The sequence below is a fragment of the Mustela putorius genome, unplaced genomic scaffold, assembly GCF_011764305.1.
Source record: "Mustela putorius furo isolate JIRA1106 unplaced genomic scaffold, ASM1176430v1.1 tig00003845_pilon_pilon_pilon, whole genome shotgun sequence".
NCBI lineage: Eukaryota > Metazoa > Chordata > Mammalia > Carnivora > Mustelidae > Mustela > Mustela putorius.
Genome location: NW_025421998.1, coordinates 61,066,744 through 61,093,004, shown reverse-complemented (window position 1 = coordinate 61,093,004; position 26,261 = coordinate 61,066,744). Strand labels below are relative to the sequence as shown.

Sequence of the window (26,261 nt, the reverse complement as noted above, 5' to 3'; positions counted from 1 at the left end):
TTCAGGCTTGGTAATTTCAGGCTCCTGTACGCACCAGCTTCCTTAAAGGGGCCCCCGCCTCTTGTGGGATATATAGGGGAGAGAGAGAAAGAGAGAGAAGAGATAGAAAGAGCAGGTGCCTGCTGGCGGTTCTGTGGTCGACCCTGCAGACAGTCCCTGTTTATCTCTTTCATTTCCCAACTCCTCCTTTTTGTGACTTCTTCAGGAATTCCTTTGTCCCCCATCTTTGGAGTGCCCTTGTTGTATATGACCTGGAGATGACGAGGGAGGTTTTCTACCCACTGCCTGAAATTCCACCTTGTTTCAGAGGCAGAAGCCAGTCCTTGTTGGCAGTCGAGGAGAGGGTTGGGGGTGGGAGGGAGTGACTGTCCTTGGAGTCCCAGCTGCAGTGAGTCACTTGTCCCCACCCTCAGTGTGAACGGAAACCCCTTGAGACTCATCCCCTCCCTGCCAGCTGCTCAGAGCCCATCCTGGAGGGATAGGGCTTTTCGTGAATCTGCCCCCCACCCCCCCAAGAAGGCTGGCCTGGGTCGGGCTTTGGTGATAGTGGGGAAGGAGCCCCCTGGCTGCAAGCATGTTGGGCAGCATGAGAAAATGAACAGAGAAAGGGAGATGGGCATGGGGGGACCCTGTGTCAGCCCCCTCTCCCTGCCTGCTCCTCCCTGACCCTTTCTCCGCTTCTACTCCCACCTCTTGGCCCAAGAGCCCTTTGCATCTCCCTTTGGGCCCTTACTGTATTGCACTGATGGAGCTTCCCATTCCCCCCCAAGCCTGTCCAGAAGCTTCATCTTCGTAACTTCCAAATCTCGCATCATCCGTGGCTGGAAATGGGAATTATGATCCCCATTTTACAGCTGGAGAAACTGAGAGAGATGAAACCTCCTGCCCAAGGTCACCACTAATAGCTCGCTGAGCTGAGACACAAGGGCTGGTCCTCGGGGTTGGGTACGCGCTCCGTACCCTGCCAGCCCTGCCCACCCCTGATGGTTCATGGCTGCCCTGCTGCTGCTGAAAGACACGACCAAGCTTATTTTTGGGTTCTGGGAAGTGAACTGGCTGGTTCAGTTTGCAGGAGGCTGTTGTCATGGGAAAGGTGTGTGACACTGGGTTCCACTGTGGACCAGGCACGGGGCTCAGGGCTCTCCATGAGTATTTTAACCCATGCTGACCTTCCAAGACAGGCTCTCTGGTGTCCCTTTTGGGCCAGTGAGGACACAGAAGCTCAGGAAGCTTAATGAAGCCACTTAACTTGCCCAAGACCATGCGAGCGCCAGAATTAGAGCCATGTGACAAGAACTCGGTGCCAGGCGTTCATTTAGGACGTGGTCCCAGGAAGCACAGCGACGGGTGGGAGTAGAAGGAAAGGTGGGGAGGAAGCCAAGGTGAGGTGCTGAGCCAGCTTCCATGGGGACAACCCCGTGGAAGAGTGTCAGAAGGATCCCCCGCTGAAGGCTTGGAAGCTGGGTTACTTCACACACTTCCTGCCTCGTCAGTGGAGGTGGCCCTGGGGACATGAAACCTGATTATTTCCAGGTCCTTCTGTTGTGAGGCTGAGCTAGCTCCCCAGGCACCAGAGGAAGCCTGAGGCTGAGAAGTGTCCCCGGCAGCAACAGGGGACTCCCAGCTGGGCTCCTCCAGGGCACGGAGCATTGGGTCTGTCTGTAAAGTCTCCTCATTCCCTGCTCCTTCCAGCAATGTCCCAGCAGCTCCTGTACCACATGCAAATTCCAGGGTCCCCCGCCTTCCCCTGGGAATGTCTGGAGTGGGCCCAAGATCTGCATTCAGACGAAGGGCCCCAGAGACTTGGCTGTGCACACTCGAGTTGGAGAACTCGATGGGCGTTGTCTGGGTTTTCTCTGTGGCCCAGTCAGGGCCCCACGCGCCCCTGGGTGAGGGCCTTTGAGGCTACACCTGCCTAGAGCATGCCAACAGGAGGAGAAAGCTGAGGCACCCAGTGAGGACCAGGCCCCCAGGGCCCAGGAACCAGAGGGGTATCCAGGCTTCTGGAGGCATCTGGTGAAGTCACTGGGCTCCACAGATGCCCGTGGCACAGACAGGCCGGCCGTGTTTAACTGCCCTGGCAAATGGGTAGTCCTGGAAGCTGAGAGCAGGGGAGCAGTGAGAGGAGGGTCCTGAGCTGCGTTGGGAGCACCCCAATAAACCTCCAGTACCCAGAACTGGAGGGGAGCAAGGGATATCTCCGAGGCAGGGAACCATGTCTGAAGTCCAGGAGGTGGAAACGTCAGTCTGCTTTCTGCCTCCCTCCCTGCCTGTGCACAAGCGACGGTGAAGTTCAAGGAGGGTCTCCCATGAGCATCCTTACCATCTGGAAAAGTAGCTGGGGTGGGGCTGGGGAGATCCCAGGATGCTCTGCGCTGATGAGCTAGGTCTCTACTTTCTCTGCCTTTGTGGCAGGCACTATGCTGTGGGGCATCCTAGGACAAGTCCTGGTCGCTGCCTCCTGGGATTTGTGACCATGAAGGACCTCCTCGCTCAGAGCCTCAGTTTCTCACCTCTAACATGATGATGGCAGTCCCTGCTTTACGGGGTCACTGGGAGGACCCATGGTAGCCCTCGGGCCCCACCTCCAGCAGGTCCTCCTCACACCGGGAGCCGCGGGTCTGCCTCCTGTGCTGATGGGCCTTGCAGTGCTCTCCTGACCTCCGATCTCCCATCCCTGGCAGTGTGGCCAGTACCTTACCTCTGCTCGCTTCCATCTGGCCCAGAGTTCATTAACTCCTGCAGGAGCAGGAACACAACACAGGGGTCAGGGGGAGGACGCTGAGGCCGGCTGCCTTGGTTCAAATCCTGACACCAATGTGTCCTTTGTGGCACGGGCAAGTGATGGAGTCTATCTGAACCTCAGTTTGTACATCTGTAAAATGGGTATAATGATCACATCTACTATATAAGGCTGGAGTGCTTGGAACAAAACCTAGAATGATCTGTGTCCTGGGCCACATTAGGGAGCAGTAAGCCTCCCTTGTCTGTCCTGGCAGCAACCATAATGTCCAGATCTCCTTTCTGGGCCTGACAATGCACCACCGCCTCCCAGGCTGGAGCTCTGACCAGACTGGGGGGCTCCTCCCACGGAGCCTCATTAGGAATTAATGTGCCAGTGAGCACTGGAGTTCCAGGAAACACAGGGTGGGGAAAAGGGCTAGACTTCATGGGAAGTTTCTCCAGGGGGGTTGACTTACCCTTTCACCCATTACCTTCTCCCCTCAGCATTCCCAGAGCCCCTGACATGCAGGCTGCGCTAAGAACATTCTGGGCTGGGAGGGCCCTACCGCTGCTGTTCTAGAAGGAGGAAGATTTCAATGCTCACCTCAGCCACAGTGGCTGCCAGCTGGCATATCTCCCCTATCCCAGGCCTTTCTCTCCTGGCCTTTCTCTGCTTGGAACCCAATCCCCCACAGTCCATCAGCCCTCAGCTCAAATGCCATTTCTCTAGGCCTTTCTGACCCCTTTCGCCCAGGAAAGTCCCACAAGACTTCTAGGAGCAGGGACATGGCAAGTCAGCTCACAGAAGGAAGGAGGAAGGAAGGAAACTAGGCTGGACAAGACTAGGGTACAATAACCAGTGCTCACTGAAGAGCTGGAATTTGCGATGGGGAGAAGAGGGAGGTCCCAGAGTGGAGAGCTCGGTGTGGGCTGGGGGTCCGAGGCTGCCTGGAGGCGGCGCCCATGGAGGGATGAGGTGGAGAGGATCCTGGGAAGGGCATGGCTGGGGACCACACTCACAAGGAAAGAGTGACTTTCAGGCTTCACAGGCCCAGGGAGAGCTGGAGTGGGGGCAGCATCACCGACTGCCTGCCTCACGTGAGCGGAGGGGATAAGGCTTGTGTCCTGGCTCCTCCGCACCAGACCCTGTCCCTGCTCTTGCCTCCGCACATGGAATGGGACCCTGTAGCCGGGAGGTGAAGGCATGGTCGAGTAGGTGTTTAGGTGGATGGATGGATGGAAGGATGGTTGCATGTAAGGAATGTGCCAGAAATGAGAATATATTTTCCCTCCAGGCCCCCAGAGCATCCTCCCACTTAGGGGTCCTGCAGAGGCCACAGGGCTGTCTGTCCCGGGGTGTCTCCCGGCGTCCCCACTCTCAGCCTGGGATCCAGAACTTAGGAGCCTCAAGAAGTGACGGACTCTTGGGACAGAGCCTCGGGCAGAATGTGGGTGTGTGTGTCTGTGCATGCACACACACACACACACACACACACGTGCATAGGTGTGAGCCAGCATGGTCACTTCCTCGGGAGAGACTCCCAAGGAAGGGAATCTCTCTTTCCTGTCTGCTCACGTTTGGAGATAGGTGTAGAGAAGCCCTGGCATGCCTACGTCCCCAGATTCGCAGGTTTTCATATGCACACACTCACACAAGCACAGAGACAGAACCGCCCCCCCCCAGAAGTGTTTGGAGGGCAGCACACGGTCACGCAGATAAGCCGGCGCAGATGGACGGGACGCTGGCAGGCCCACGGTAACCATCCACAGCACGAGCCTGGCTAGGGTGGCCCGGACAGGTCCTGGGAAGAGACTGGGTGTGTGGGCTCTGGCACCAACAAAAGGCTTGAAATGAAGATAAATGAGGCTCTTCCAGGAGCCCTGGAGCCAGCCCAGCAGCCCATTCATCTTCATTGCCTCAGATATGCTTGAGAAGTGTTTTCCTGGGGGCAAGGGAGGTTTGGTGAGGGATTAGTCACTCCCTCTGGCCAGGTCCATTCCCCCAGGGAAGCAGGGCCTCAGAGGGAACCCTCAATCGACAAGAGGGGGGGACCCTATAGCAGGCAGGGCAAGGGACTGGGGCGGAGGCCTGGCCAGCTCCTGTGGCTTCCCCAAGTGGGGCAGGTGATGGGGGACTTTCTGAGGAGCTGTGCCTCAAGAGAAGTGACCTTGGTGTCCTTGGTCCCTGCCTCCAAAGCCGCTTTCCCCCACCGGGGTCTGGAGGTGGAGACGCCAGCCCTGGAACCCTCCGGAAAGGGGGAATTCTGCCCATCCTGATAAGGGAGAAGCAGAGGCCTTGGGACCGCAGGCAGGGACTGGGGTGACGGGTGGGATGTGTGCATGGGACACGGGGCCCAGTGGGTTATGGGGGGAAGTGGCTGCCTCTCAGTGCATTCCCTACCTCACGGTCCTTTCTTTTTTGCCTTCCCTCCCTCCAGATCAATTTTGTATTTCTTTTCAACATCGTCAGGATCCTCATGACAAAACTCCGAGCATCCACGACATCGGAGACAATCCAGTACAGGTGAATGACGGGTGTCTTAACGCCCCGAGAGCAGAAGCGAGGCATCTAGGCTGGGCCCTCCAAACCCTCACAGGCCTCAGCCAGGGAGCTTGCTCAGCACCTGAGTGAGGGCCAGTGTGGGCTCAGACCAGCTTTGTCGCCCTGTCACACCCCTAGGAAGGCGGTCAAGGCCACCCTGGTTCTCCTGCCCCTCCTGGGCATCACCTACATGCTCTTCTTCGTCAACCCTGGGGAGGACGACCTGTCGCAGATCGTATTCATCTATTTCAACTCCTTCCTGCAGTCGTTCCAGGTGGGGCATGAGACCAGATGGGGCACCGGTGTCCTCACAGAGACCTCACAGGAGACATGGTTCACATGAAATAGAACCCCAACCCTGGACCCTGGCACCCCCACCCCAGGGGTCAGGTGTCCATCACCCTAGCCTGTGGCCCAGCGCCTGTTCTGAGGGTTTTTGACAGCCTGTCACTCGCAGTGAGCCCCGGGACACCCATACCATGAGGGTGGGCTGCCCCCGAGCTCGGAGCCTCTGGGTCCAGGTATTCCCAGCTGTCCCAGCAGAGTCGCTCCCCAAGCAGGTCACTGATCCTCCCTCCTTCCTTTCCAGGGTTTCTTTGTGTCTGTCTTCTACTGCTTCTTCAATGGAGAGGTAGGAAGCTAGGCTCTGGGGCGGTCCTCAGTTCCCAGCTCAGGGGAGCCACCCAGCCGTTAGGGAGGCCCGGGGTCCCTGACTCTGCTCAGCTCTGCCCTGGACAGGGGAGGGGATGGCCGGAGAAACCACTGAGATTTGGGAAACAGGAATCCTACCTGAGGGTCTCCAACCAGTTTAGAAGGTCCCCTTCACAAAGGCCAGCACTTCACAAAGGACTTGGAGAGATGGGTGAGCGGGGAGCCCTGGCTGCAGGGTCCCACTGGAGACAGATGCCGGAATACCACTGGTAATGGGGAGGCATTGCAGGAGTGAGTCAGGTGTGAACCGCACCTCCAGGCCCTTATGGACGCAGGGAGCAGGAGAGACACCAGCACATTCCCCCACCACGGAACAGATCACACAGCTTGGGGCCAACACCAGGGAACAAGGCACTGGGGACAGGCTGCTTCGCTCACACAGCCCAGAATCTCAGCATAAGCAGCTTGGGACAGAGGCTCACACCAGCCTGTGCTAGGTGAGGACCCACAGTGGGTTATGGGGCCAAGGGTAGACACAGCCCCAGGTCCTGAGAGCTTCCAAACACTCAAGGTAAGTGCCATGCTGAGACACTTCCCCTGCCTCTGCAGAGAGTGCCACTCTGTCTGCCTGGGTCTCTGTCAATCAAAGCAGACCCCAACACAGGCAAGGCCGACAGTAGAGACTGGCCTGGGCTGGAGGGCAGGGAGAAAGCTTTCAAAGAAAACGCACAGTGACTCTGGGGCATTTATTCTGGTCAGCCCTGTGCTAGGCTAGCATGTGGGGGACACCACCCATTTTGCAGAAAAATCCTTTAGTTCCAATACCAATGAGAATAATACGGCACCGGCCACGATCAGGTTTTGAAATGACTGGAACTGTTAGCCTGACTTTCTGTCTCAGCAGCGCACACTATGGGCTATGGCCAGTGAGGCAGGGGCTGTCTGCTGGGGGACGAGGCTGGAGGAAGGGCTTTCAGGAGGGACAGGGATGCCAAGTATGTGAGGAGAGCTCAAAGGTCTCCAGACGCCAGGAGAGCCAGAAGCAGATGTTCGAAGCTGGGGCTTGGGTCCCACCATAAAGAGGAGATGGCGGAGGGAGGGGGCAGGGAGGGCAGTGCGCCCCAAGGAGGGGTGAGCGGGGAGTTTCTCCAGGAGGGGTGAGGACAGAGGGCAGGAGCTTCAGAGGCTAATGGCTTCAGGGGAAGGACCTGCTTTTGGAACCGGCCAGTGCCTCCCTGGGTATGACAATGGTGGTCAGGAGGACACCCCAGCCTCCCTCCCTTTAAGGGCCCCGCAAGGGGTAGGAGCGGGAGAGAAGGCTCCTGGTTCTGGGATTGGCGCCTGCAGGCCCTGCTGAGCCGCTGCCCACCCGACCCCCCGCAGGTGCGCTCGGCTGTGAGGAAAAGGTGGCACCGCTGGCAGGACCATCACTCCCTCCGAGTGCCTGTGGCCCGGGCCATGTCCATCCCCACGTCGCCCACACGGATCAGCTTCCACAGCATGAAGCAGACGGCCGCCCTGTGAGCCCCCCGTCACCCCGCTCACTCATCACTCACCATCAGGACAGCTTCCCTTTCCCATGGGGTGCCTCTCTCTGGGTTCACTTTGCCACCTCGCAGCTCGGGCCCTGGTGGGGGCGCAAGGGAGGGGAGAGATCAGCTGGCCAGCCCTGCTAGAGAGGGGTGTGCAGCAGCGGGCAGCGGGAGAGGCTCTCCGGAGCCAGGCCCGCTAGGTACCTGTCTCAGTGCAGAGGGAGCAGAGGGATGTCACAGAGACACCTATCCCTGCAGAAGAGCGGGTCACATGTCTTCAGGCATTTGCCCACACCAGCCTCTCTCCCGGCATCCTCACTATAGCCCCACTCACAGGCAAGGAAACAGGCCCAGCTCCAGGAAGGGCCTGTCCAAGCCACACAGCTCATTCATGGCAGAGCGGGGACTCCCCGCTCGGTGCAGGCTTTCCCACCAACCGCAGGGTAACATCTGGCCTTGCTCCCTGCTCCCTGCCTTCTGCCTCCCAGCTCAGGCTGGCCTCTGCAGTGGAGGGGGCAGGACACAGCAGCTGGAAGCAAGGAATTCGTTTGGTTTCCTCCCACGGGCTCTCACCTACACGCCACCCCAGAGCAGGCCATCTCTCTGCCCGTCCCCACCCATCCTCCTGTCCCTGGGTCCTGGAAAAGATGCTGCTTCCTGTCCCAGGAGAGCTTTTCTCAACCTAGTCCACAGACTCAGGGCCTTGGGGAGGGACACTAGAGGAGGAAGGTGCAGCTAGGATAACCCTACGCTCTTAAGCCAACCAGATACATAGTACAGATGAAGTGAGGAGGAGAAGCCTGGTGGCCCGGGGGGCAAGGAGTCGAAAACCAACTAGGTCTTCGGTGATTGGAACAAATCTCCCACCTCCCACTTTAGACTGGGCTTCGATTCAGCCTCCCCTTCAGAAACATCTCGGCTCTCTGTGAAATAAACCATGCCTCTGTGGAAACAGCCTTCCCTCAGGTCAAGTCAGCCAGGCATGCGAAGGGGTGCTGTGGCCAAGGAGGGGGAGCTGGATCCATTCTCATTTGCAGAGCCCACGGCCCTGGCCTAGGGCTGGCTCTCCTCTCTGACCTGTGTGTCTGCCAGCCTGTCCCTTCCTTATTCCCTTATTTCTTGGTCTTTACCCCTCCTCTCCTACCAACAGCAGTTTAATTCAGCACAGAGGAGAGAGGGGCAATTCACCCAGCACGCCATAGCTCTGTCCCAAAGCCAGTGTCTGAAATCCGGAAGCAGGTGTAGACCACACCCCACAGTATCCATGAACAATACCACAGGACGTTTCCAGGAGAGGGTTGGAGTGGACAAGAGGAGGCAGGAGCCATCAGGTCGGGGTTCAGAAGAGCTTTTGCTCTGGGAATACCACCAACAAATTTTTTAAAATAATTATCCCTTCTTGCATATTCTTCAGTTGACATCTAATATTATTTAGACTTTTAAATTGGCAAGAGGTGATTTCTTGCTTTTGGCAAATATTTACATTTTAAAATAAAACTGCCAAAACACTTTAAAATACATCACTAAGAATCCAAACACAGCCGTGATTTAATAGCCAGGCTTTTCTGTTTGAAAAAAACAAGCTAACCAGCTCTTCCTCAACAGCTGGAAATTTTACATTGTCCCTTCTTTTTTGGAACTTGTATCTTCATTCCATTTCCCCCCAGGGGATTTTATACTAATGCAGTGTTTTTATGGGTTAAAGTCTTTCCTTGATTACCTTCTCCTACTTCTCTGCCACAAAATATATTTGGAAATTGAAATAGAAATATTTAATTATCTGTGACTAAAATTTGTGAGAGATTAAAAAAAGAAGTCTTCTGGATTGAGTTACCACAACTATTTTTGATATAAAATATAGGATACAATTGATTAATACAACACAGACACTTAAAGTTTTTGTAAGGCAAATGTTAAACCTAAAAAGAAAAATCCATCAAAAGTACATCTGAATGGAATGGATAGGAATTTAATTGTTCATGAATCCACGGGTGAATATTTATTGCTGGAATAAATCAGGACTCAGCATCTTTTCTTTCTTTTTCATTTTTATAGCTTCACATGCTGAGAATGAGAAACCTTTTCACAAAAATAAGTAGGTATCAGGGTCCCTGACCTCCTTCTGAGACATATGCCCAAAACTGCATAGTGATCTATCATCAAAAATTATGTGTCAGCCCACCACTTAATTAAGTCCTCTTTAAATGTGGCTGAAAGAAATGAACTGAAAACCATTTGACTTGCCAAAGGCTCGGCTACCCCGGGCAGGCGTTCCTGCCATCCTTTACCAGGGGCAGCTGAGCGGGGGGAGGTTCATGGCTGGGTGCTGCACCCGAGGGACCTGCGGCCGGGCCCCCCTGCTTTGCTTCTGTTGGTGGGAAGGGACGGGGCTCCCTGGCTCTGTGCTTTCTAGAGACACAGGACTAACTCTCGTGCGCCTTGTAAAGGCTCCCTGGTGCTCAGAGGTGGCATCCTGCTGCTTGCATTAGCATCGCTGCTGGTGGAGTAAGGAGCTCAGTGCTCATCACAGCAGTGCCAGGCCCCGACCCCTCATCGCTGCTCCTCAGATGCGGCTCCTCGCCCCACGGCCCCAGTTCCCAGCTGGCAGAGCAGCCAAGTCACGAGCCTCTGCTCAGCAGGCAGTGTGGCCTGTTCCCGCTTCCGTTCAGAGAAGGCCCCTCGTTGGTCCTGTGCTGATTGACACATATCCCCTCACCCCTGGGGCCCTCGGTCATGCCCCCAGCCGGGCCTCTGGCTATGAAATGCCAGCAGAGCCAGGAGGCTCTCTGTGGATCTCCCACTGGGGAACCTCGTGAGGTTCCTCCCAGCCAAGCCAGGCCTCGTGAGCAGCTGCCTCAGCGTGGACAGTCCCTCGCTGAGCGGGCTTTCCTGCGAAGTGGCCTTGTTGGCAGACGCGCCTCCTTAGGAGTCAGGTTCCGGCACCCAGACCCCTCAGGGCCCTTTCATTGCCCTCACTTATAAAGGGGCTGAGGAGGGCTTGAGACCTCAAGGGGATTCCTCAGCCCAGCCTTCTGGCCCCACTCGCACCGAGTGGCCATAGCCCTGACCCTACACAGATCCAACCCCCTGGCCTGTACTCAAAGTGGTGCCCTGAGGTGCCCGCTGGGGTCCGAGCCTGTGGAAGGCAAGGAGGCCAACAGGCGTGGCAGGTGTGGGGCGTCTGTGCCAGGGGCACGGAGCGTGAGATGTGTCCGTGCTGGAGGGTCTGTGGTGAAGGTTCCATCTGAGGCCTGAAGTCGCACGCGCCCTGCTCTCCTGTGGATGAGGCTGACTAGCAGCAGAAGGGCAAATGGACATCAAGGGGAAAAACAAGGCTCACAGAAACCGACGACCAATATGTGGACGTACGTAGCAGGAGACACACATGGGGGCTCACAGATGTGGAAGCCAACACTCTGAGGGCCGCAGAGGGAAGCCCAGATGGACACCGAGACGCCTGGGGACACGCAGAGGGGCACCCTGCCACCAAATGCACAAGTGTCCATCAGCCAGAGTCGTGCCCCATTTCCTGAGCACCGCTGTGCACCACATAGGGAAGTAACAGCACGCGTAACACAAGAAACTCAGCATCCACTTGAGAAGAAATAGCCCCCAAGGGCACCAGGGAAAGGCAGGAGGAAGGAGGTTCTCTGCATCCCTACCTGGCTGGATCTGCCAGTGTCCGTTTCTGTCTGCTGTGGTGAGGAGAGCGTCAGGCCTAAGGACCGAAAACAAGTCAGGTTCTGCGGCTGGCACTTTCCTCAGCTCCCTGCATTTTCCACAGCTCTGAGACCACGCCTGTGGTGGCCTCAAGCCAGACAAGATTTGGGGGACACAAGAACCTCAGCTGCCTTCCCCTAGTCCCTGCCCATCTCCCATAGTCCTGGGCAGCCCGGACTGCCACAGAGACAGACAGAACTGGAAAAGGAGCCCAGTGTTTGCTGCTCTTTCTTCCGGAGCATCTTCAGAGCACCATGGGCAGATGGGGTGCATGGGCAGTGAGGTGACAGGCTGGAAAGGGGGACTGTCACTCAAAAGGTCACCCCTTCACATGTCTGAGGCTGACAAAGGGTGTGCCTGGGGGCTGCAAGGCACAAGAGGAGTCCTTTCCTCAAGTGACACTTCAGCCAAGATCTGGGAGAGGTATGTGGAAAAGAGCGGTGCCTCCAGCCAGGGAGCCTGGCCAGGGGCTCTGAGAACACACCTGGCTGGCTCACCAGAACCAACAAGGCTGCTCTTTAAGAGCAGACTTTGGGAACCTTTGTTTCCAGACTGGCGAGGGATCTAGAAATCTACATGTTCACAAGCCCCTCCGGTGTTTCTGTTGCTGTCTGGTGCGGGAGCCACTGAACTGAACAAGAAACATCTTGTCTCTTCTTTCCAGCACAGACACACTACTACTACTACTACTGCTACTACTACTACTATTACTACTACCATAGAAAGGGAAGGTGAGTGACCTGACCTGCCTTTCCAGAAACCTCGAAGAGAAGGCCACTAGAGCAGGAAGAAAGAGGCAGGTACAAAACATGTAAGTGTATACAGCAATATGCTGATTACGGTTTCCAGCTCTGCCCCGGAAATGCCAATAATTCTCCAGAGGAAGCCACCCCACTCAGAGATGTTAGTTAGCAGGAGGGATCGGCTGAGAGCAAGCTGAGGTCCCTGCCCCATGCTGACTGAGTTTACCCCGGACATTGTTGGTAGGGATTTCTTTGCTCGGAGCCTGAAACCCTCCCACAAATCTGCAGCATGCTTCCCACCCCACAGAACCACCACAGTGGACTCCAACTAGTGAATCCTGTCCGTTCTACAGGACCAAAGAGCCTCTCTTCCAGGAAGCCTTCCTACCAGCGTTGGTCAGACAAGTCCCACCTGGGAACCCATACGGCAAGGCAGTCCATGCCAGGCTCCACTGCCGGGCTGGAATTGCTCAAGGCCTGTGCTGCCACTTACGTCCACAAGAGCTCTGCACCCAGTAGGAGCTCTAGAAACATTCATTGACTAAACTGGCCTTTCGCATTTGTTCCACCTACAACTGGTAACTCATAGGCTAGAGTCCAATATGAGCAGAACAGACCAAAAGTACAAAGAATCCCAGATCTATTAGCTTTACAGTGCAGGAAAATCCATTCTCCGGCTCCATACCCCACCACCACCAAAGCCGAGGGCCAGGCCAAGCCTGAGGGCATCCCCTCTCCATGTGCAAGCAGAAAATTGGAGGAGGAGAGCCTCTCCATTCTTCCAACACTCCCCTGCAGGTGTCCGCCTATTAATCTCACACCATGGGGCCCAATGCCTCAATGGGCACTGTCTTACTACTGGGTGGAGGCAGGGGACCAGACCTGTGCCCCCCTGTCTAGGTTTGAGCCCACAGCCCTGTCCCTGGGGAGTGGAAGCACTTCTCCCAACCCCATGTCCTGGCTTAGACAACTGACTTTATGATCACCCTGCTTAAACCTCGCATTTGTCTGATGACACAGCAGGAGCCACAGAAGAATGAACTGCCTGGATAAATGAACAATGAAAGCCAGGGCCCAGACATTTTAGAATGTTAGCTACTGTACTTTGCAAAGGGAGCCCAAGCAGAGAGACCTTCTGAAGCCAAGTCCTGCATCCAGTCTCTGATAACTGCTGGCTGGACAAATGAGTGAGCAGGAAGAGGCATCAGCTCTGGAAGAAAACCATCCCTCTGTTTCTGCTGTGAAAATAAGAAAGTAATTAATTGTGCTTCATAATTAGTTCTGCCTGGCACCAACTGAACCTTTCTATGGCTCTCTGAGGCCCAACCGTGTGTGAGGAACAACCCAACATCATGGATCCCCATGGAGTCCCCTCTGCCCAAGAAGACAGAGAAATTCAAAGACTTGTCATTTCTTCCTGCTCCCCTCAGTTCTAGTCTCCATGTCCGCTGGGGAAGGCTGGTGGTGGACCCTTGAGGGATAGGGACCCTTTCCTTATTCCTCCAGCTTGGCCCAAATAGTTTATCCTTCTGGGGCTTTCCAAAGCATGCACTATGGAGTCTGTGCCTCTAGTCCCCAAGCTCATGGACTCCCCTGGCCCTGGGTCTCCACATTTATATCAGTCCTCAGTTTGAAACAGATTCTGGGCTATCCCCCACTCCACACCCTCAACACTGCACACCTACTAAACGTTAAAGTCTTTATGATGCGGGATCATCGAGCATGAAGCTCAAGAAAGAATTCTTGAGACATTTCACAGTGCAAAAAGGTGCTTTTAGTATTCTAAGCATGGGGACAGGACCCACGGGCAGAAAGAACTGCCCTTGTGAGTGTAAGGAGTGTCTAATATATACTTTGTAGTTAGTGGGGGTTAGGGTCAAGTCTCTTTTGTGTATGTTGAAAGTAAGCTTTACAGAACCTTGGAGGTCTGGCTGTTGTCAAGATAAGTTTACACTTTCTTATCTAGTAAAACATGAATCATGAGACCCTTGAAGGTCATGTTCTATGTGTCACATGTGCATCAGTGGGTCCCATGTTGTATGTGATTCTTAGTCATATTCTTCCTGCCTTAGTTTCCCTCAACATTTCCATCTGAAGGAATGAAGAGAAAAGGCCCTTCCTTAGAATGTGGATTCTTTCCCTACCTAGAAAAATATAAACATATGAAATGTGCAAATATTACACATTAAATAGTGCAGAAAATCTTTACAGAAATCCTCAAAAGAACCACAGACCCAAGTTTAAAAGCCCATGACCTCAAGATGAAATAAAGACACTCTCATGAAACTAATTAAAGAGCTCCCACATGGGCAGAGCTCAAGCCTGCCTATGTTAGAGGGAGCTGGCACTCTGCATCACACATGGTTCTGAGCCCACTCCAGACCTCCTGAAACGCAGTCCCAGGGGTGTGATTTCACACTTTTAACAGGCTCTAGGAGCGCTGCTCACCCAGGAGGGCCCTTCTCCCTCCCTCCTTCCTCCCTTCCCTGGCACTCAAGGCCCTCGGCTCGCTGCATCTCCTGCTCTGCCCACCTCCCCCCTGCAGGATGCAGCTCTGCCTTTCCTGCACCACCTACTGTATGTAGGTTGATCTCCAGCCAGAGCTTTGTCTGCCCCTGCCCTGAAATGCCAGTACCCAGGAAATGTCAAGGTTCTAAGAGAGATTTTACTTGAACAAAGGGTCCCAAAGAATGAATCTGAATACCACTGTGTTCATAGTCTTGTCCCTTGGGGGGACTCCTCTTGGTGCCAGGTAGGAAGGAGCTTTCTAAGTGAGATTGCTAGAGGAAGCTTCTACCGAAGTACAGTGGAATGAACCACAACAGTACATGAATTAGCGCACATAGTAGGGCCAGATATGTTACTGCACTGAACTCGGAGGGAGAAAGGAAAGAAGGGAACACCACACATGCCTCAGCATAGCACACCGGACTAAATGTTTTCCCATGTACTTTCTCACTTAAGCATCTTAAAAATCCAGCAATATAGAAAAACTCAGCTTATAAAGGAAAAAAGAAAAAAACATGCTGGCTACCCTGAGCTTCCGATTCCTCTCAGGGAGTCTAACCCAGACCCGGGAACTCTTGTCCCTAAAGGGCCTTGAAGTCTTAGAGTTTCTCTGCCTCGAACTTCTTCTCAGAGTCTACAGACTTTATAAGAATTTTTAAATTTACTACTTTCATTTTAGTTATAATCTTAAAAAGCTAGATTAAGTTATAATCTTAAAAAGCTAAGATTAAAAAATCTTAAAAAGACTTTAAAAGTCTTAAAAATTTAGTAATCATCTTAAAAAATATTTGACCTTAAAACACCCTTTTCATAGTGTCAATGAAAGACAGTTTAATCATACAACACATGAGCTACAGTTCCTCAAACTGGGGATTCCCTGATGTATTCTGCGGAGTTCTGAGAGTTGGTGTCCCCGATCGAGGCCACTACAATATACTGAATTTGTGAACCTGCCTCGGCACGAACAACTCGGTGACTGTCGGGCTTTTCCCGAGTGAGGACCTGCCTTTTGAGCCAAGAGCTGAGTTAGGTATGTGCGTTAGGGAGTAGACATTCCGAAGTAAGTCAGTTTTTACACCCAAACACTGATTGTGGGAGCCACCCTGGAGAATATTCATTCTTACGTCAAATATTTATTGAGCATCTACTGAGTGGTCACACTCTTCTGGGCATCACAGGCATATAGCCATGAACAAAACAGACCCAAACCCCAGGCCTCAGGGAACGTACATCCTGATGTGGAGAGTGAAAAACAAGATACAGAAGGAAAATATGCTATACAGCGTTAACCGATAAAGGGGACAAAATAAACAAGGAATGGGATATAAATTGTGTATGTGTTTGAATATGAATGGAGGAAGGTATGGCTCAAGGTTTAAACTGTAAGTGGAATCACTGGGGAGCCCTCATTTCTGAGAACGGGGGGAGTCCTCGTGAGCATCCAGTCCTGGCAGGAAGCACTGCAGACAGATGGAAAAGTCAGTGCCAAGGCCGTGTGTGTGTGTGTGTGTGTGTGTGTGTGTGTGTGTGTGTGTAGGTTGGTGGGGAGGGAGATGGGGTGTGTGTGTGTGTGTGCGCGCGTGTGTAGGTTGGTGGGGAGGGAGATGGGGCGTGTGTGTGTGTGTGTGTGTGTGTGTGTAGGTTGGTGGGGAGGGAGATGGGGGAGACCACACAGGTTTGATTCTTGAATGAGCAGAAAAGCCACTGAGTCTGAATTTGTAGGACCAATGGGATCACCTGGGCTGCTGTGTTGAAAACAGATTGTGAAACAGAGTTCAGAGTCTTGAAATAAATTTCAGAGTCTTGAAATAAACCAGTAGGGAAATGGTGATGGCTGGACCAGGGTGGGGGCCTGATTCTAAATACCCAGGGAGCATGGAGTTGATGGTCTTGAATGAGGCATACAGGAGAAAAAGCAGTCAGAATAGGCACTGAGGAGCTGTTACTAACCAAGAGGTCAGGTTTGTAAGCTTGCTCCAGAATTCTTTAGAGAAAAAAATGGAAGGTCTGGTCTCAATTTCTAAAAGAATGTTAATAAGGATTTTTTTTTTAAAAGCTTCCCCTCCCTTTCCCAAAAGCTCACTGCACTTAATCTATCAACTAACTCACACTCAGATGCAGAACAGTGGGTTTTGATGAACTAAAAAAGGTTTTAATTAGGCTAAGTTGTTTTAGTTAGCCTAACTGTTTTTGCATTAATTGCTGGTGATTGAGTTTTAAGACGTAACAAATGCAGACACTGTCTGGAAAAATACACAGGCTCACTTCTGTACCAAGTCCAGAACGTTACAAGAGGAGGCACAGAGCTTTGGCTCCCAGAGAGAAGGGCTCTCTCTTCCCAGCCTCATGCTCACAAAATTTCCATTAGGTTCAGGCTCAGGCTGTGGCTTGGGACAGGGACATGGAAGGCTACACTAGGACCATCAAAGCTAGATTCTGGAAGAGTTGGAACTAGAATGCACTTTATGTCCAGCACAGCCCCGCCCCCCATCCTATAAGTTCGTGGCTCCATGAAATCCCCCAGGGAAACTGAAATCCCACTGCACACTTGCCCCTCCACCCTGCCCCACTTACCTAATTGCCTCACTGGATACATGTTCTTATAAATTCACATTTTCAAGGGGAAGTCCTTTTGAGGGAGCAATGAGTCCAGCATTTCACATGGTAAGAAAGTTCCAACAATAGAATAGTAGGGAAAACACCAACAAAAGGAACCACAACCCCATGTGAGGGCTCCCCCACAGCTCGTCTTGACTACACTGTCCCTGCCCCGAGCACACGCATTACAGAGTGCGGGCTCCCACAGAGTAGACAGACATTTGCTCACTCAAACGGACCCCTTTCTCTTTGAAATCCAATTGCACATGACGAGGACTGCGGCCTCTCAAGCCAGTGTCCAGGGCTGTAGTTCTGCAGTCAGTTTGGAGTGGCCTCAGATTTAAAAATCAGGCCAGAACTGGCTCTCCCATTGGCCTTTCCACTTAACACAAATGCCAGCCACCCCACTGGGCCCAACGCAGGTCCATCTATCTGCTTAAAGCTCTGCTGACAGAGGGCTGCTTCTTTCTTTCTTTTTTTTTTTTTTTTTAATTTTATTTATTTATTTGACAGACAGAGATCACAAGTAGGCAGAGGGGATGGGGGAACAGGCTCCCTGCTGAGCAGAGAGCTGGATGCGGGGCTCGATCCCAAGACCCTGAGACCATGACCAGAGCCAAAGGCAGAGGCTTCAACCCACTGAGCCACCCAGGTGCCCCTGCTTCTTTCTTTTTAAATGAGGACATGAAGTTTCTCCAATGGTGAAGGCTTGTCAGCTTTGTTTATACAAATTGCCCAAGGTGACTGTACCCGTAGGTAGTGTCAGAGCCTGAACCACACATGGACATGAGAATTCAGGCCAAGGACAGGAACGTTCCTCTCAAACAGCTCAAATGGCAAACTTCAAGGAGTGAGGGGGAAGACAAACACTCCACTGTTTCATTGGTAGATGTACTGAACACTGAACCCATTCTGTTCAACCAGCTTCCAGAAAATGATATAACCCTCAAGGACAGTAGCAACAGGACTGAGTGACTTAAGTGACAACTCATCTCTCCCCTCTCCAAGCAAAGGCCCTCTCTTATGGCTCAGTCAGGAGGTACAGATTAATAGTTTTTGCTGGTGATAGAAGGTTAAGTGCAACTATCCAGAGATAATTTGGATTTATTTCTAGGGCACTCAGCTCTCTCATGAATAGATTCCATTAGCTAAAACAATCACTACTGTTACCCTAAATTTATACTGTTTTAGGGAAAAATAAATAAAGGTCTAAAAGTGATTTAAAGTATTTACTGAACAAAATAATTTTGCAAGTTGTTGTCACAAAGATCATTTGACATCTGACATCTCTAGTACCATCTCAAGCAATTCTCTATTTTTATGACTTGGCAATGAATTCCTTTTCTGGAACTTCCAGCTATGTTGGAAGTTTACGATTATGGAGTTGCTAAGCAATATTAAGGTCCTGGACTCCTGCATAAGTCAGGCACAGATGACCTCTCTGGACATACCTCCTCATTGTATCTGAATGTCTTGAAGTCCAACCTAGATTTTAAAGGAACTACTGTGTTCTTACACACACATTCCATGGAAACCGGCTTCAATCCGACCCTTCCCCATCACTGATTTTGGAGAGAGGGATGAACAGGAGTAACTTCTCTGAGAGATAGCACAATTCATCCAGCTCTTGTTGAACTAGCCCACAGCCCGATACACACAATTAAACAAATAATTAAGAAAAAGGCCTCACAGAGCATCAAGCCAGAAAGACTCTGGCTTTAAATACATATTGAGCTCGAACAGAAGAAGGGTGTGTGTGTGTGCGTGTGTGTGAGTGTGTGCGTGCGTGCGTGCATGCAAAACTCATGTGTTGAGAGCCTCTTCATTCAGGCGACAGTCCTTCACCAGCTTGTGCCCAGAATTGAGCACATATGGCACAAAGAGAACCCATGAGCCCTACTACCTGCCCACGTTCCCCACTCAGGTAGTCAACCCTTGATTACTATAAACTGAATAGTTTTCTCTCAAGAGAAACCACACACTGGCCCTAGGGGGAACAGAGAAGAGAAAGGGAGGGCTCCCAGAAGTAATATCCAGGACTGAACTCACAACAGATTATTTGCCAATAAAAAGTTTTAGTTCTAATCCCTTTATGATCCAAAGCAGGCAAATTCCGCTATGTATGAAATATTTATCTTTACTATTAATGAGCTCATAACAATGTCTGAGGTAGTAGTGACTGACTGACTATGCGGGTACTCGCTGTAAAAGGAAGTAAATGAGAATAAGCCAAGACCACCCCCAGCCCCAGTGTGAGAATGCTAGACTATATACCAGGTCAAGAGCTGTAAGAAGTTTGAGGTGAAAGGAATCCCGACAAAATGAACACTCAGTTTATTCAAAATCTAGTTTCTTCTAGAATGAAGACTTTAAAAGGCACCAGGCAGAAGAGAAATAAGCTTTAGTAAAAGGCTTTCTTCCCCCCAAGAAGTTCATTCAAAAATTCAAGACTCATCCAAAGTCTATGTTGAATACCTACTACGTGCAGTACTGTGGCAGGTATCATTGGGGAGGAAAGAAAAATGAAGGGAATCCCTCGGAGATCCACTACTTCTACTGTTCCTCCTACCCAAGACAAAGGGAACGTTCTGGAGACCACCCCACCCCTACGCCACAGTGTCTGAGAGGAAGCTGAAACACTAGACAAAGTCCTAATTCTGAAAACACAGTTGTTCAAATTCACAGATGCTTGAAGATTTTCCCAACAAATAAATATATGTCTTCTGAATGTTCTGTACAAAAACATAACAGAAGTAAACTGCTAAGTCAGACAAGACAGGTGGAGCTCCTCCAGCATCAGGAGTTCAATGATCATCAGGGCTACTTGCAAGGCCAAGTACAAGCATGCCTTAACATAGCAGGCTTCTGCCAACGCAACCCCTCCCAGAGGCTCAGAAAAGCAATGTCCGTGGCTGGCAGCCCTAAGAACCCACAGCAGCATGCTTCCCACCTCTCAGCAGGACGTTTCCTCCTCCTCCTGCCGCCCATCCCCCACCCCAGCTTTTCCTTGAAGTGGTTCCAGCGGCTGAGGGAACGCTGTCTCTTTAACACATTGCACCACTTTCTCAGAGAAAGAAAAAGGGCATAAAAAGCAAATCTAGAGAGACAAAGTAGGTAAGTGGCTACTCGGGACTGAGGTTGGATTAGACAGTGATGCTAAATGTACATGTAACTTCTTTCCAGAGCGATGGAAACAGTCTAAAATTGGATTGCAGTGCTGGCTGCAACATTCTATAAATACATTAAGCATCACCGAATTGGACACTTAAAACTGGTGAGATTTATGAAACGTAAATTTTACCCCGATACAGCGGTTAACTGAAAAAAAAAGTATTAATCACATTTAACATTAAGTAATAAGCATATCGATTCAAAGGTGGAAAAAAAACAGCTTTGCTGAAAACGCAGAAACATGAGCAAATGGATTCCAAGTTTGTTCAGAATTTCTTTAATTGTGGGGGTCAGATCAGGCAGCCACTGAGGATAAAATGCAGTCCCCAGGAGTAATTGCAATGCTGTTTGTAAAGTGGGCATGATAAGAGCTATTTTTTTATTAGGGCAAGTGGTCAAAAGTCACCAAAATTGTCATCATTCTTCGATTGTCTCTTTTTTACCAGTCTCTTGCCCTTCAAAGACAGGATACCTGGCCTCCACGTCAGCCCACGTGATGCTGCCGTTGGCCAGATCGCAGACTACACTGGGCAGTTCGGAGACCTGAGGAAATGAAAGAGAATTCCAAGAATCAACAAACTTGATTAGACTGTCGAAAAAAGATTAACCCTGAACTCAGGAGACCTTACCGAGAGCCAGATCGGTGTCTAATGACAAGATTCCTCTGCAAACTGGTTCCCACTCAGTGTTTCCCGTCACTCCTACTAAAGCCTCCTCACTTACTTCTACTCACTTCTCTCCCAGGCCTGGGTTCATCCTTTTCTTTCCACCCAGAATATCTATCAGCTCCCCTGGATCACTCAATTCTCCCACAAAGCCTTTCCTAATTATTCTAAGTAGCTGCCACCTGAAGCTACTTCATGAGCATTAACTTTAACTCTAAGAAGAGAAGCCAGTCAAGGAGCAAGTAAGGGAGACTGGCAAACCGCAGCACCCCGACCAAGAAGGTCAGCTGTTCCCACGTCACAGCTAAACACTGGCTACCACTCAGCAGCAGTTCCTAAACTTGAGCGTGCATCAGAATCATCCAGGGGTCATGTCATGCCCACTCTCTATCAGTTTCCAACCTCCCACCCCACCTGTTTCTGATTCAGTAGGTCTGGGCTGAAGAGTTTGCTTATATAACGAAATTCCAGGTGATGTGAATGCTGCTGGTCCAGGGACCACACTCTGAGAACCACTATCAGGTGAGAATGTAGTTCCAGAGTAGCCAGATCTGGCTTTGCAAAAAGACAAACCAGAAATCCTTAACTTCCAAATTAGACTATAAACACCTCTGGAAAAAATGCAGTCTTTTACTTCTGTTTTCCTATTATTAACTCTCTGTAGCAAGCTAAGTACATAACAGGCACGCTAAATAAAACCTATGCTCAAAATTAATTAGTCAGGCAGTTGTCAATTAGTGGGTGTTCTTTCCTTCCCCTTCTGAACTCTTCCCATCTCCATTATCCCTTCCCATTAAGTAAAATTACTGAAACATTATTGGCTATTTTGAATGGATTCACAGGAAAAGTTTATACATACATAGGTATCCTTACATATGTACACATTTGTATAGAAATATAAAGGTAAAACTGTCAAAGCCCCCCCAAAGCCTGCCAATAAAACTATGGCAGCAACCACTTGGGATCATACTTCTCTTGCCCAAATAAACAACTACATAAAAGCAAACTTCTGGAGAATGAGTCCAGAGTGGGCCAAATGGTTATAAAGCATTAGATAACTGTTAATGGGTATTTTCATAATTAAACCAAGGGGATCTGAGAATCTGTGCTCTGTCTGATAGAAGCCTATGATTAAAATTCAAAGGAAAAAAAAGGTGTAGGGAGTATAGACACAACAAAATCCAGGTTAAATCAGAAGGAACCAGGATACATTTCTAAGACTAAAAATGCCAAAGACAAGGCCAGCCACCTCTGCTCTAATCTGCCGCATGGAGTCTCGGTCCCTCAGAGTTGCCGTGTGGGGGGTCTTGTTCACTGTATCGAAGTCAATGGTGATGCCGAAAGCCACGCCAATCTCATCAGTCCTGGCGTACCGTCTTCCAATCGACCCAGAGGAGTCGTCGACTTTGTGAGAGACACCGTTTCTGGTCAGGGCTTCCGCTATCCAAAATAAATTAAGTAAATTAAAAATAAAAAATGAACAAAGGCCCAATGTCATCTACATGTTGTCATACAAGATCAGGAGCTTATAAAAGAGACTAAGACAAGAGAACAATAAGTAACAGTTGCAAAAGAAAGAAAAATCACCAAAATTTACTAAGTGCCTCGTTATAGCTCCTACCTATATCTCACACGGCTGCAGAACGAGTATCACAGTAAGCGCCAAGGCCAGGAGGTCCTGTCCAGACTCCCCCACCTTTACTTGCATGACCCCAAGCAACTCAATGAATTCTTCCCACTTCCCAACTCTGAAGTTAGTGGGCCCCACCACAGGACCACTAGGTGCCCGTTCAGTGCTGTGGGTCCAGTGGGTGCAGATCCACTAGGATGGTTAACCCCCAACAAGGATTCCCCCAATGAAGGGAGCAGTGCCAGGGTCAAGAGCAAAAGCAAGGATATTTAAAATCTGACCCCTGGGTCCTACCCTGACTAATTCACATGCTAGGAGGAAACATTCTGAACAAGCACACACCCTCTTGTAGAGAAGTAAGGGCAGAAGCTAAAATCACTTAGATTTTTTTACTCTTTATTCAGTACGTATTTTTATTGAAAAAAATATTTTCTAAAATTCAGTCCACTTAATAATGTTCCCCTAGAGATTACCCAACTGGATTTGCTTACATAATTCCTTGACAAATGGCATGAACTCCTGGTTTTGGCTCAGTGGCAGGACTGAACATTTGAATGGAGCTACTACAGCAGGGAAACTGAAGAACTGCATGTTTTAAAAAAGAAAGAAATCCAAAGACATTAGTTTATAAACATCTAAACATTAATGTTCAAATTTCATTATCAAAATACCAGAAAACATGATTTGAAAAGCAGTGTGACAAAGAAAAATCATGGTAATCAGACCCAGAAGGATCTGATTTTCAGCTCTAAATCCGAACTGCCTTAGTGAACTCTGGATCTCAGTCTCTCCACCTAAACACAAGTACCTCCCATCCGCTCTTACTTCACATGTCTATACAAAGCTGAATGATGCAAAAGCTACCACATGAGATGGTCATTTCTGGTATCACATAAAAGCCTTACTTCTTTCCTTGGAGACCCCTAGAGAAGCTCCTGCCAAATCATCAAACAGTAAGTGGCAGTGCCGAAAACCAAAATCCAACCCTGTCCTTTAAGAAATTCAGCATCGTGAAGGGCCTATGAGCTTTAGTAACCAGGTAAGAAAAATTTAATTAGTTTGCAAATGTATATCCAAAAGAAAGAGTGAAACCAAAAGAGATGCTTTGTATACCTCTACTGAAAAGTACAAACCTATTAAACTGCTCCTCAAGTAGGCTTCAGAGTTACTGAGAAATAAAGACAGCAAAGATATTCTGTGAAAAGCAAACTAGTCTACTGTTTTCAGTTGGAAATAAGAGCTGAACCCAGTTTTTAAATAAGATTTGTATAAAAGGTCCACAGGAAAGGAAGGAAAGGTCCACAGGAAAGCAAGAATGAACAGGTCCCATAAAAATCACTGACGTGGACTCCAACTGAGTCCCTCAAAAGCCTCATTAGCCTTAAATGCCAAGCAGTGCTGAGTATCCTCACTGTAACTCCTTAGACTCCACGGCTGCCCAAACCACAGAACACTGACAATTCCACTCCTCTCTATCTGTTGAGAGAGAAGTGAGGAACTGCCTGTATAGAAAAATAATTTTTTCAATCTCACTGGCAATGTTTTTATACCAAATTCATAGGAAAACGGATTAAGGAGCTATGTGATAAAAATTTAGAAACATTCCTGGCTTCTCAGAGCCTAATCAAATTTCTATTCAGAAGGTAATCTCTATGTAATTCATAAAACACTGTCACTAATTTGTTCTTGCTTAGCCCTTATAAAATTTCTATTAAAGTTCTGGTTATATCAATATTGTTAGATTCAGAGAAACAGCTAAAATATTTTTTAAAGACCTTTTTATTAGAAAAATAAACAGAAAAGGCTTGAAGCAAACTTGGTATCTAAAAGAACACTTTGAGTGTGCCACCAGTCCTCAAGAATAACCATGCCTTTCTTTACACATCTGGTGTACAGAGAAGGTTCTTATGATCTGCTGAATGAATGAAAAGCTATTCCTTAAATGTAAGGAAATGAAGATGCAATTATGGCAGAGAATAAGACAGTAGGTTTATTAGCTACATTACGACATAAGAGTATGTCAGACTTTTTAAAATACTGGCACCAAGAACTCATGAGTCTATTCTTCAAGGTTAAATGTCCTACAAAGAACTACAGAGGTGATGTCTCACATCATGTACACACAGCCCAGAATGGTCATGCAGATAAGAATGTTTCATTCGCTTTATTTGGCATATACAACCTCTCCACTCTAGCCAGTCTTCGAACTGATTTTCCTGGAAATCTGTGCCTATAAACGACAAGAGTATAATTTCTGCAGGCAGTGGCGAGGTGAGAAACGTGGAATAAGGCAGAACGAAGAGATAAAGTGGAAGGCATGGAGCAGTGATTCAGAAGCATCAGGGCCAAAAGACAGTGTGTGGGAGTTAATGAAGACTTCTTAGAAATATTTACCTTTAACAGAACTTGAATGCTAGGAAAGGCTATCCCCCAAATACCACTGCCCAATTTACTATTTGTCGATCTCTCCACTGGCATCACTTGGGGTTCTTATAAGAAAATATAGATCCCTGGGTCTCAGACCTATGAATCAGTACCTCTGGACGAGAACCTTAACCCCCAAAGTCCCTGAATTTTGTGCAGTTTGAGAAAGTACCCTTTAACCCTTCACCAATGCATAGATACAGTTATTTGGTTTGTCCAAATTCTCTGAGACATCCCCTTCTTCCTAATTTTCTGAAAACATGAGTATATCCAGAAAGTGCCAGTATCTTCCATTGACACAATATAGTTCCCCTATCATAATATGCCCTGTCTCAGAATAAAGAGCAGCAGGCAATTGAAACAACCCCAATGACTACATATTCCAAAGCTCAATGAGCTAACAGAAGATAGTTTCTGCTTTGTAAACAGTTAAGCAAAGATGAATGAATGTTAATACCGCTAGTACATTCAGTAACTAATCATTCATTCCAGAGTCACCTTAATAATGTACTTCAGTAAACTTCATGCCCTGACACTGTGAGAGAATAGCATACTATCCAAGACAACTTACCGTTCTCTGCTCATCTCCCTCACGTACATGGAATGTATGTTCAAATACTGTATACATAATCCTGCCCAGGCCAAAGGAGGGTTCAATTACATTCGGAACAACTTCTTCCACTGCAAAAGAGATAGAAATCCAGTAACATTGTCTCCAACCCTGCATAATGCGTTGTGGGTCCTCTCCCAACAATTCTTAGCAACACTAAGAAGTTCTCTTTTCTAGACGGACTTGATTGATCCTATACATCAGGACAAATAAGTCAGAACATTCCTTAGAACTATTTGCTGGTAGGAAATATGATGCCTTTAACATTTTCACCAAATTCTTTCTTTATACAGCATAAAACTGAAATAAGGTACCAGAGTGTTCCTTCTGTAGAGTGCCACAGCATACAATGTACACCAAGTACACCACACTTGCTAAGCTTTGAGCAACAGCAGCTACTCCATCATCTAGAAAGCATGAAAACTCTCCAGCTTTTGTAAGACTTTGCTAGAATGAGAGATCTACCACCATAACTGGCAAAATTAACAGAAACAATTCCTACACACAATCACATGCTTTGTGGATTACTTTTTATCTTGCTATCTTGATGAGAACTCTTTAAGAAAGTCAAGTTATTGCCATCGTACTCCCAAGGTTCTGGGGTCAGGAAACCCTCACACAAGAGTTTGCTTGATGATCTGCACTCAGTCAAAGACATTTACCAGAGGCCTCACATGAGGAGGCTGTATCTGTGGTACACAGAGGAAATGGATTCATTAACACTTATTATTCAGAAAGGAAGG

At 49.4% G+C, this 26,261-nt stretch overlaps 2 protein-coding genes across 3 annotated transcripts in view; one reads left to right on the top strand and one right to left on the bottom strand.

Annotated features, from left to right (window-relative positions):
- CRHR2 (corticotropin releasing hormone receptor 2) overlaps window positions 1-10,224 on the top strand; it is a 47,316-nt gene extending 37,092 nt beyond the window's left edge. For both annotated transcript variants that reach the window (XM_045062846.1, XM_004762576.3), the window contains 4 exons: window positions 5,163-5,248; window positions 5,405-5,540; window positions 5,856-5,897; window positions 7,301-10,224. In XM_045062846.1, the coding sequence (XP_044918781.1) occupies window positions 5,163-5,248; window positions 5,405-5,540; window positions 5,856-5,897; window positions 7,301-7,441 (405 nt within the window). In that variant the 3' untranslated portion in view covers window positions 7,442-10,224. The remainder of the gene's footprint in view (window positions 1-5,162; window positions 5,249-5,404; window positions 5,541-5,855; window positions 5,898-7,300) is intronic.
- A 10,226-nt stretch (window positions 10,225-20,450) lies between these two features.
- The window catches only part of GARS1 (glycyl-tRNA synthetase 1), a 44,288-nt gene continuing 38,477 nt past the window's right edge, over window positions 20,451-26,261 (bottom strand). Inside the window, exons 14-17 of the mRNA XM_004762573.3 lie at window positions 25,480-25,589; window positions 22,976-23,069; window positions 22,104-22,294; window positions 20,451-20,732 (exon numbers count right to left, since the gene is read on the bottom strand). Coding sequence (XP_004762630.1) covers window positions 20,607-20,732; window positions 22,104-22,294; window positions 22,976-23,069; window positions 25,480-25,589 — 521 coding nt within the window. The 3' untranslated portion in view covers window positions 20,451-20,606. The remainder of the gene's footprint in view (window positions 20,733-22,103; window positions 22,295-22,975; window positions 23,070-25,479; window positions 25,590-26,261) is intronic.